The sequence below is a fragment of the Mangifera indica genome, chromosome 17 (assembly GCF_011075055.1).
Source record: "Mangifera indica cultivar Alphonso chromosome 17, CATAS_Mindica_2.1, whole genome shotgun sequence".
Taxonomy (NCBI): Eukaryota; Viridiplantae; Streptophyta; class Magnoliopsida; order Sapindales; family Anacardiaceae; genus Mangifera; species Mangifera indica.
Window position 1 is genome coordinate 10,501,777 of NC_058153.1, and position 12,808 is coordinate 10,514,584.

The 12,808-nt window shown below is 31.5% G+C and overlaps 1 protein-coding gene across 1 annotated transcript; it reads left to right on the top strand.

Moving 5' to 3' along the window:
* The first annotated feature begins 3,361 nt into the window (after window positions 1-3,361).
* Window positions 3,362-4,039, top strand: LOC123200305 (RING-H2 finger protein ATL56-like). Its single transcript, XM_044615449.1, has one exon. It carries the CDS (start codon window positions 3,455-3,457, stop codon window positions 3,893-3,895), a length of 441 nt encoding a protein of 146 aa, XP_044471384.1. The 5' UTR covers window positions 3,362-3,454; the 3' UTR covers window positions 3,896-4,039.
* Window positions 4,040-12,808: the final 8,769 nt, after the last annotated feature.

Sequence of the window (12,808 nt, forward strand, 5' to 3'; positions counted from 1 at the left end):
TTCAAAACCTTTAGCAAGTAATTAGTTAAATTACGATTTCATGCACATATGCAACAGACAATAAAATAGATATCAAAGTTGAGGGGACAACTACATTTTTACATGGTTAAGCTATAGCTATAACCTACATTCATGGGACCAAGTCCAACAAATTCAAATCCATTATAACACAAACTAAAATGTCAAACATAGTAAACCACATATATATCAACACGTAGATAGACTTTGAATGACCATAACTTTTGATCTAGGAAGAGTTACGGAGCCTACAATATATCAACGCGAAGCACATTTTAAGCTCTATAACAACAACCACTTCCCCGGTTACACCTAATTTATAGGCCAAATAAAGTTTGTATCAGTGTGTATTAGGCAATTTTTATTTTACCAAATTTAGGATTTTTGATTTTTATAATTTTGGTCTTGTTTGTGATTAGGCTAGACTTTATTGAGCCCAACTGACATACTTCCTATTAATTTAATTAGTGTTTTAAGTAGTTAATTAGGTAAAAGGCTTGGGAAGTTTGGAAATCCATTAGATTATGGGTAGTTTTAGGGTTAAGTTGGCATTGCACTATAAAAACTTTATTTTTTATGATGAATGGATTTTTGGACAACTTTTTACACAGATTCATTTACTATTGAATTATCAATCTCTTGAACTTATCAAGATTCGTCTTGTGGTTTTTGCTATTAATGATTCCAAGGTTCATTCGATTCCATATCGATTCGGGTCAAGGGTCATTTAAGTGATAAAACTAATTCAATCTTGGGGGAAAATATCTTCTTGAACATTGGGTCTTGCATCACATTATCAAGTTTCACGTCAGTTGGGGAGTCTACACTGTTTCAATAGCTTTTAATTAGACGGTTTGTCTGATCATAGGATAAAGATGAAGAGAGAAAAGTTAGTGGTGCATTTGTTGAAGTTCAAAGCGTTTGTGCGAGTGTTAATGAAGAATAACCCATTTAACCATACAACTATTTTTTTAAGGTACATGCTTGGCTACTTGCCTATATATAAATCAAGGTTGTTTGGTATGTGAAAGAGTTTATGCTTATCAAATGTTTGGTGTAAGTCAAGAGTAGAGTGTCTTCATTGAATGTACATATAGAATTGGTGGGGAATTTGGTATCTAAATTCAACTAAGTGAGCAAAATAAACTATTAGAGTCCTTTCATGCATGCATACAAACTCAATGAATCGTGTTACTTTATGGCCCTACTATAAGCGTCTGCATGACAGTGCTACTTGTTTAAAAACTCTTATTAAGCTGCACTCTCTTATGTGAAACATCCACAAGAATGTTGGTCCCCTCTTTCTTATGCATATGCTTAACACAACTCTTAAAATTTGCAAACAATGTTTTTACACATTCTTTACTCTATTTGAACTCTTGCATGCATAACATCTATTCTTAATTCTTTTGTTAACATGTCATAAACTATTTTACATGCCTATGAAATTCTTAGACTTGTCTAAGTCTACCCCAAACATGTCAATGCCTGTGTATCTCTTGCCCAAATGTCTTACGTATACATATGTACTTCACCTAGGGTAACTTTTTTACTGGCATTTGGTTCATGTGTAATAAAGATTACCTTGGTAATCTAATTCATGTGTAATAAAGATTATCTTAGTAATCTATTTTTTATTATCTATATTATCTTGTTTGTTTTGTCAGTAATAAAATATTATGATAATCTTCTATTACCAATGGTGATATAATAAGTAATATATGTGATAGTCCGATTATCACTTTCATCTTAGATATTAAAATATTACTAAGATTATTTTGATTTTATTATAATTATATTTTTATTTATTAATTTTTTTGAACAAAAATAATCTTAGTTTCAATTAATATAACAAGTAATATAAAAAATATTTTAAAATAATTATATTCAAGGGTATTTAATTAAAATAATTTATTAGTATTCTTTTATTAACTCTAACAAAAAATAATAATTATTTATACTTATCAAATTTTATCAAATATAGTAATTATTTATACTTAGTAATCTTTTAAGTAATCTATCTTCAAAATAATATTTTAATTTCGATAATAAAACACTCTCTAAACCAAACCCCTCCTAAAATCTATCTCTAAGCATACAAGGTAATATAGCATTGCAACTATTCTTATGCCCAACATGAACTTTCTGCCGAACTTGGGTGGTTATCAAATCTTAGTCATGCCACGACATAGAAATTGAAAAAAAAAAAGTTGAAAATAATATCAACACGAAAAAGAAACCCCTTCCCACAATTATTTTTTTTTTAATAGAAACTACTATATCATATTACAATTTTATCTTGAACCTCAATATCTTGACCTTTTTAAATAAATTAGTCGGTCCAAATATTAATCGATCATGGAATTTCTAAATATAATTGATTAAAAACCTTCATACAATTAATTATAATAATTTCCATTATGGATGGTTAAGGTAAAAGAATTATTACATTCCAACAGAAAAATGGTTCCATGATATATGGTGAGAAAGGTAATTACCACTAAGTTTGTTCTCTTCCAACTATTTTTAAACTTGGAAGTCTTCTACATGTATTTCAACTCGGCTTATATTAGAAAAAAGGTCTAAATATTAATAACATAATTTATCGTTATCCGACAATAAGCCGTCTTTTGAATATTGATTAAGTAAATTTAATAAATAAGGAATTTTAACCCTACAACATAGATACAAATGATATCTATTATAATTTTTATGTTCAAAATTTTAACCTTCTTTTTCCATTGAATTTTTCATTGTATGAAATTTTTATCTATATATAATTTCTTTTCATTTTTACTAATGATACTAGCTCTTTATTTTTTCCTTACCATTATTGAAAAATCAATTATAAATATAAAAAATGTATATTATTTTTTTATCGTGAAAATTAGTATTGATTTTCTATATATTATTTACCCAATATTATAGTTGAAAAACCATAAATAAATATAATTCAACCCCACCATTTATATATTTATTTAATTAAAAAAAAAGGCCAAACGGCTATTTCCCACCCAAGGTATACTGCAATCTCAAGTTTCCACCATTTAACTATGGAAACACCAAACACTCACTTATGATCGGTTAAATTTAACAGAACTCTAACGCCTGAAAATTTTATCTCTTTTTACCCCCTAAACTTTAAAAACTAAAATTTTCTCTCAACCTAAGTTTTAAAAAATGGCAGTTTCACCCTAGGGTTTCGTTTTGAAATCTCCGATGACATCTCTGGCTCCATTGCCGACGGCCTCTCCCTCCCAAATAAATATAATTCAACCCCAGCATTTATATATTTATTTATTAAAAAAAAAACAAATAAATCTTTGTGGTCCATTAAACAATCAAACGCGTAAAGCACAAGACGCCTTTTTATTCTTCCATTTTTTCTTGAGCTTTTCCTCGAACTCGTTACCTGCGACTTAAAAACAACGCCACCATGCCTCCGTTGCACCACGGCCACGACCCGCCAACACAACCACCGCCTCCGAAACCCAACACGGCTCTTCTATCTATCATTTTTATGGCGATGATTATGACTCTTATAACCTTCTTCTTCTTCTTCCTCCTCCTCCTTGGCGTCGCTTCTCTCGTCTCAATTCTTCTCCTTTTTATGTCGCTCCACTGCCAACACCACAGCGGCGCCGATATCTCAGATGGGTTCTCCCCCAGAGGCCTCGAGAAGCTCCCCCAATTCAGGTTTTCGAAACGATCGGAGGTTGAAAGCGACGGCGAATGCGTGGTTTGTTTGGAGGGGTTTAAACAAGACCAGTGGTGCCGGGCTCTCGTCAAGTGTGGGCATGTCTTTCATAAGAATTGTGTGGACACGTGGCTCGTTAAAGTAGCTGCGTGTCCGACTTGTCGTACGAGGGTTTGCTAGATTGTGTAAGTCTAATGAAAATTTTGAGTTTTTTTTTTTTTTTTAATTAGTATTATTATTACCAATATATGGTACCTGATTAGGCTTTGTGCAATTTATAGTTTAAACTTGTGTTCGCTGAATTTCTAATTTGATTTTCACTTATATTTTTTGTATTTATAATTTTTTTTAATTAGTATTATTATTACCAATATATTGTTTTCGCTGAATAAATAATCATGTTTATGTCGGAATGGAATTTGATCTCATAAACTGTTTTTCATATGTGATTATACATGGATTTGTGTCAAGGGGTTTTTGGATTGGAGTAATCAAACCCTGCTAATTTTTTTTTTTTTTCACATTTTTATTATCGGTAATAATATATAATCATAATTTTGTTGTAATTGTATTTTTATTAAACTTTTAAAACTAAAATTCTGTCGTCTTTAATTAAGTAATATATTTTTTTAATATTTTTTATTATTATCTCATTAAATATAATAATTAAAAATTTTATTTAAGATAATAATAATTTATATTAATAATTTTTAAAATAATTTATATTTTTTATAATCTTTTATCTTCAATAATAAAATATTAACCAACTCAAATGCATCTTAAGCAGTTCTAACAACTATAAAATCCTGTGACCATCACAACAAGAAGGCCAAAGGACTATTTCCCACCGAAAGTATATTGTTTTTTCAAGTTTTTTTCGTTAATTTTGAAAATCTCATTTACTAATTCATAGACTATTAAAATTAATTGAATCCGTTAGTTATATAATTTTCTCCCTATAAACCCTAAAAATTAACAATTGCTCAGAAGAACCATCAAAAGAAGATTACGTCAAAGAGAAAGGGATGTTGTCTGGAGGTCACCGGAGAGGAAGAAACATTACCAGAAAATTGAATCTGAAAAATTGAAAATCGTAAGAGGGAAAATGTTATTTTTGAAAATTTGAGTTGAAAGAAATTGTTAGTTTTTAGGGTTTAGGAGGAGAAAATAGAATCAATTTTAAGTTTATTTTTAATAATACAAGCAAAATAATGATTTTTCTTTTCAAATCATTAATTTTAATTATCTATAGGTGGGTAAATGAGATTTTCAAAGTTAACAGAAAAAAATTTAAGAAGACAATGTACTTTGGGTGATAAATAGCCCTTTGGCCCAATAAGAATCCCAAGTGGCAACATGAAATGCTTTTATTTATTACATAATATGAGAAGTTTCCAACTTATCACAAATTGGAATTATCTTTACCAATTATGATATTTTTAAGGCCAAGGGACTATTTCCCTCCCAAGTTTTGGTGTATAGATAAACATATAACTGCGAGATTTTAAAAATTAAATACTCACTCATTTTTAATCTTTCGTTAAGATTACCTTAAATATAAAGGCAAAATTATCATTCTAATAATATTATTAAAAAATATAATTTAATATCATTTTCTCTCTCAAGTTTTAAAAACTAATAATTTAACCTCTGCCTAAACTTTTAAATTTTTGAAAATGGAAATTTCTCCCCCCCACCCCCCCCAAAACTCAGGTTTTTTTTTCTTTACCTCTTCAGCCATCAGGCGACCTCCATTTTCCAGCCCAAACCTAGCCACTATCTCCGTCGTCCTCTCTCTCTTTTCTTATTGTCATCATTGAATGCAAATGAAGGCACAACGAAGGACAACATTCATTGTATAGATCTAGACAACGAAGCATCATCCCAATGAAGGATTTGTCCTTCGTTGTCACGAGGCAAAGAGCCATCAAGAAAAGTGTCATCGAGAGAGAAACGCTAGAGAGGGAGGTCATCGTTCGCTAGATTTGTTTTCCAAACCTTAGGGGAAAAAGTAAATTTTTCAAAATTTAATCCTATAGGGAAATTATTAGTTTTTCAAACGAAAGGGGAAATTTTAGATATAATTTTATTTATTTAATATTACTGATAAAATTATTATTTTACCCTTAACTTTAACAGAAAATTCTTGGGTGTGTAAAAATAAACTAAACCTTAAGTGGGTATTTAAGCTTTTGAAATCTCGCAAGTGTGTGTTTGTCTTTACACCAAACCTTGGGTGAGAAATAGTCCTTTGGCCTTTTTTTAATATCCAACTACTAACTAGTGTAACAAAATATAAAATAAATATTGGTAGTTATTTTGGTACCCAATATTGTAAAATCAAGGTCTATAACATTCTAGTTTGTTTTTAACAAACAATCCATCATTATTTTTCTTTCAAGTTTTGCAATCCAAAATATTTATTTGGCATACACAAAATATCCAAACAGAAATAGACATATATGATTTTTATAATTCTAATAAAAGCTTCAACAAAAGTAGTTCTCTTTTTCCATGTCAAGCCTCTTTATTTCAGATACAGAAGAAAGAAAGACAAACAAATATATTCATACAATAATATTCCAATACAAATTATTTATGTAAAAGGAGTAAAATTCCCTTTTTTAAGTCAGGGCTCTCATTTTAGTTTGGTCTGTTACTCATTAGTCAAAACATGGATAGATATCTTAATTGCTCTATTAAGATTCTTTTTAAAACCATTCATTACTCTAGTAACAAGGATAAACCTTATCTCATGTATCACTCATGGCTCTTGGATGATTAGTCTATACTAAGTTTGATGTATTCTTCTCTCACTTTTAAAGCCATGGAAAAGGTGTTTTGATTAGCCACTGCAAGAGAGACTTGATATAAAACTTGCAGGTACGGCTCAAGGGCCTTATGGTCTTTTTTGCATGTGTTGATGGTTATGTATGATTGTGGTTTAAGTTTGGATTGAAATTAAGCTTAGTATTGAATATCTAAGGCAATGTATAACCATACATGAAGAGTGCGTGCCCATACATTGTGTGCCATGTTGGAATATTTAAAAGGGATGTATGATTGTGCTTATCAAGCATGCACATCCATGCAAGCCATTACAGGAAAAATTTATAAAAGGAACGTTATCAACATTTTAGGGATCATTATCCCATTCTTTATTTTGCCTTTAAAAGAGCAAAGAGAGAGTTTGTTTGGGTGCTTACAATGACGGATCAAAAGTTTTTCTAGCAAGGAAGATGAAGTTCCAAGTGCTTTCAAACCTTTAAGCAAGGAGCCCAAGTAAATCGAGGCTTCTACCCCTTTCTCAAGCGCTTTGGCTTTATGAAGTTATTATTATGAGATGGATATGTGTTGATAAAAGTGATGATCTTTCATTCTTGACTATCACATTTATTGAAAATAATGCAAGTATGATGTGTTGTGTCTAAGTTTATCTAAAATAAAACTATATAAGAAATAATATGATTTCTAGGATATATGTGTTTTGGGACTTTATGATGATATTATTGTAGGAGGATGGTAAATCAATATTGTTTGTATGATAGACATCATGTTTAGGATGATAATTTAATATTTTCATGAGATGACTTGTTGATTAGTTTTGCACAATTAAATACTTACTTTTTTTTTCTTTGGCCATTAGTGACATGTATGTGTGAATGGAAATGTTAAATATCAATTAGAGATTGGTTAGGTGTGAAATTTGGTTTGGAATACATCTTCTAGACATCATGAATGGTTGTAAAGGACATACATGATCATGAAATGCTTAGAATAGTTATAATTTTAGGTCATGTACGATCATGCATAAGGACATGCATGCCTATACATGTGAAACCCAAATTTTCACAAACGATTGATAGACAAACTTGCAGAGGACATGCATAATCTTCTAATGATTCATAGAATAGAATATGGGGAAAACTCATACAACTAGAATGTATGACTGTATGTAGGGTAGAATGATGATAATACCCTTAGGAATTAAATAGGTCAAAGAAGACAAGAGTTTATACATATGAAGGGTTATACGTCGTGCGCCCAATCGCACATGCTCATACATGCCCATACATGTAGTCATGATTAAAGATGTATGAGTAAGTTAAGTTGTACAGTAGTCAAAGGAGATTGTATGTCTCGTACATAGTGTTATCAAACATGTATGCCTATAAAAGATAAGTTGTATATAGAAAGGGGGATATACAACCATACACCCGAAAGCGTACATATGTACACCTAAGAAATGAATAGTGATCCATGCTGAAAAAGAAGTTAGGTATTAAGAGTTAGTCCCAAAAGTTAGTACAGACCCTTATGGTACACTATGGTACCAAACATGCTCAAAAGAGAGAGATGACATTTAGGCCATAAGTTATAAGTTAGGGTGAAAGCTAATATGAACCTGAGTTGAGTTCGTAACTTGAGATGCATGCATTCTAGTCCATGGCTTAAGGTTATAAAGGTCATTACAAAGGGATCCTATGAGTTTATACTCCCTATATCAACCACAATAAGACATGTTCGCGGTAGGATATTGTACCCATAGTAGGGTACGCTTGCATTCGAAGGAGCCTGGTTTAATTAGAAAGTCCGTAGTGGTGTAGGTGAGTGGACTGCTTAGTGATGCTCACATGATGTTAGTGTGTGAAATTCCATATTTTTCGGCATTTAGTTTCCTTGATTTGTGATATTTAATTCGTTAATTATTCAATTAATTACTTGTTTTAGGAAATTGGGCATTAATTGCATTATTCTAAGAAAAGATGCAAAATAAAAGGAATTTAGAGTCGTCACGTATCAAGACGGAATGACTGCAAAATACATAGGAGATGGCTGATTGTGGAAAGGAGAGAATCTCGCTATTTATTGAGAAATTCACAGTTGGAGACTTAATTGACAATTGGAGGAAGTTCAGGTCCTTTGGATGATATTTGGCACAAAAAAATTTATCAATAACTAAAGCAGACTTGGCACTGTAAAAAGGACAATTGCTCTCTATTTTAGGGTTTTTTTGAGCATCCATTTCTTTCAAAAAGAAACACAACCGCAACCCTTCGCTGGTTTTTCTTCAATTAGGATAGGATTTTTATTTTAATTTTCTGTGAAGCCATGAACATAAACATGAGTGGCTAACTCTTTTCTTTAGTCGAGTAATCAGGATCATGGTTCCGCTGGTTTTTCTTCAATTAGGATAGGATTTTTATTTTAATTTTCTGTGAAGCCATGAACATAAACATGAGTGGCTAACTCTTTTCTTTAGTCGAGTAATCAAGATCATGGTTCTACGATAATTGTGAGATCTTCTTTACCCGTTCTTTTCTTTTAAATATTTAATTTATTCCTGATTTTAGTTATTGTTGTCTTGTTCAATTAAATAGCAGACGTCTTATTTATTTTGGATTAAAAACAACTTTGCTAGATTAAATTATGGAATCCGTAATTATTTGATAGTTTAATCATAAGTGGTTGACTAGCATACTTGGTGAAGTAGAATAATTATTGTATGTTAGTGGAATAGGTTAATCTAATTTAAACAAAAACAGCGTCTGTGTTTTGCTGATTAGAATCGATGGCTTTTCTAATTCTTAATTATGTTTTCAATTTAAATTCTAAGATCGTATCTAGAACTGATTGAAAAACAAGAGAAGTAATTAAAGAATGTTTCTTAATTACCAACACCCAAGGAAAAGCAGAACAACAAGTGTCTCGATGTTTCATAACCGGTTTAATTAAAAGGAAAGATTAATCTTTTTATCGATGATCAATTGAATTGAACCATACCTGAATTACTTGACTAGAACTCATCTTATTATTGTTTCAATCTAGTTTTCTGATTGCTTTGATTATTTAATTCTGAATTAATTTATTTTTGTTTATTGGTTGGATTCGAAACAACAAGATCCCTCTTGCTTTATTTTGTTAGATTTCAGATAAATAGCCCAATCTCTCTAGATACGACTCTACTTGTCCTATCTACAAGTTTTCATTAAGAGGGTAGAAAATTTTATTTTTGATGGATTCGACACCCATCACATGATTAAGGCACTAAATCCCTATCTCAACTTAGTTTGATCAACTTAATTTTTAGTTTCAATTAAAGTAACTTTTAACCCAAACAAGTATGAAATCAAATAGTCACCCTAGTTTAAGGTTTAAAATGATTATTTGGTAACCTAGTAGAACCTGAGTTGATACCGAGAGAGACTAGTACGAGACTGAGAGATTCTTGAGTAATCAAATAAGAGTAGTGATACCTACATCATCATAGTTAAAGTTCAAATATAGATTCTTGATGACATAGTTCGATCTGTTTGAGCTAAGGGTATTTTAGAGATTTAGTAAAATAAAGTAGAGTCTTCTACTTATTAAGTGATTTTCGCTCACTTCCCTGTTTTGCATATCTTATTAATATAGGTGATCGTAATGGCTGCAAGGCAAGTGGTTGTGGGTAGGCATAGGACCCGTATAAGGGCATATATGTCTTATACGTTTTATGTATTTATGTTTTCCATTGTATTAGGATTTATGTTAGATTGCTACACACTATGGATTATGGTTTATTGTTAATGTTACATAAGCAATGTTTGACATCCTTTGTTCACTTCTAAATTATTTTATATAAGACTATTTCAATAAATTTCATAATGATGGTTGAATTTATGATATTATTTTAAGTGATTACATGCAGAATTAGTTTAAGTTAGTGATGTTTCCCTCCAAAGGGTTATACTTATAGAGAGAGATATTACATGTTTATATCAGAGCATGATTCAGTACCCAAAGGATATTTCAAGATGTGTGTAGGTAAGTTACGTTCAAAAAGTTAGCCCCTCATTTTATGCTAATTATACTTACAACCGATCACTATAAGTTTAAGTTTAATATTTTACTTGTTGAGTTATGTTTGATAACTTATTATGGTGGGTTTTTCCGTGAAAATGAGGAAATCGAAGAGGCTTAACAGAAATAGCCAACCAGGCAACCTACTAGAGGCACAAGATTTAAAGATAACTCCCCTAGTCTTCTAGACAGGAATGAATGATGCTAACATAAGAAATATGATTAAAGAGGTGCTAAGGGAGTAAGACAACACTCCAATGTAAGTAAGTGAGTCATTAAGGCATCTTCAACACAAGTTTTAGTTGAAAAGACATTAGAAGAGATACTAGTCACAACGAGGACCCATATGATTACAAATTATTTCGATAATTGATTTACATCATTATCAATATATGCAGACTTTTGGTAAAGGAGAAAACTTCCTAGTCTACCATAATTCAATGAAACCATCAAAGAAGGGCAGAAGAGTTCCCACTTACCTTTGTTCCAATTGCTTGAATATATGAGGTTGTCATACTTCTTTCTACCTTTGTCACTTCCTCCCTTGAAGGAAAAACATCGCTAGAACTACCTTGAGAATGCTAGAGTTTCAATCTTAATCATTCTCTATCATATATAAAAGTGTGCACATTAAATTATGGATCAATATCAATAGTTTTTAGCTAACGTGTCTTATTTAAATTGTCAAAACATAATGCCACACATAAGCGTGTGCTCTCCCACATATGATCATGTTTCATTTAAAATCAAACTGACATGGTCTTTATGTCTTTTGGTTGACTTGGCAACCGACACATAGACATGACCATCCTATGCACGACCGCCCCTAACTTAAAATTCACCATTTATTATTTAATGCATGACAACTTAATCACACATCAATGATAACATAGAAAAAGACTATAATACGTTTAAGATGTACCTATGGGTGTTATAGATTAGGCTAGGGCTGAATTCAAAGCAAACATGTTTGAGCTCAAAATGGGCTTAGCTTAAACGGACCTAAAATGATATTGTCATACATGAACCCAAACCCGAGCCTAAGTTGGAATATATCAAAGTATCTAAACTCGAGCCCAAACCCAAGTAGTGAGTAGCTCAACTCGCAAGCGGAGTGCAACTCACTTCCTTAATTAAAAAATTTCAAACACTATCATATTAAAATTTCCCTAAAATACAAAGTACAAAACCTAATTTTTTTTCTTTTTCATGTTTTCATAGTTTCACTTCACTTCTCCGCCTTCATCCTTTTCTCACTATGCTACAAAAGTCTTCCACTCTTCAACATCTTTGTTGCATCTCTAGTTGTCTTCACTTCTATAAATTTTGCTTTCACTTACGAGCCTCTTCTGGCAAAAGTCGTTAACTCTTCGACATTTCTCCAACAAGCTATCACATTTGGCAATGACCCAGACGAGTGAAAATTCAGTTATTCTCTACTCCAACATCGATGAGTAATTTCCCCGACAAAGTCGACAAAGTAAGTCAACCATTTCTTAGTCATAATTTACTTTTTGTTTTTTGATCTGTTCAAATTAATCACACTTCTCTTGGAAATACATTCATATATATATGTTTTAACTTACCCATTTCAAACATTCGCAAGTCAATCATGAGCTTCATTTCAAACAAGCAAGTTGATAACAAACAACCAATATGTCAGGCTTGCCTGAGTCAGAGCTTGGGCTTGGGCTCAGGCTCACCAACTAAAAATAAAGCCAAAACTAAGTTGTACCATGTTTGGACTTGGTTCGACTCAAATCCAACCCTAGATTGGGTCAAAGACAAAGATTATTATATTTCCACCTCAGTCTACATTGTTTATTTTCAAAACAATCCAATTTTTTAGTGTTCTTGTAAGCAACAATTAGTTGCTCACTCTTCCACTTAAGTTGAATATTGAGTTGTTGCTACAACTACTTTAAAATTAGCTTAGGCAAAATCTCTCTTGCATGAATTGCAAGTACCACTTTCTACCTCTCCTACTATATTTTGTGACAATGTTGGAACTACCTATGTTTGTGCAAATCTAGTCTTTCATTACAAGGTAAACATATCTCCATCAACTATCATTTTGTCTATGATCAAGTTTCTAAAGGATTGCTTCGATTCTCTCCTATATCCACTCATGAGCAACTTGTTAATGTCCTCACTAATCCATTATCCAAGCATAAACATGTTTATCTCCTATCCAAGATAGGCATATCCGATAGATCGCCTATCTTGTTGGGGCATATAAGCAAGAATCAC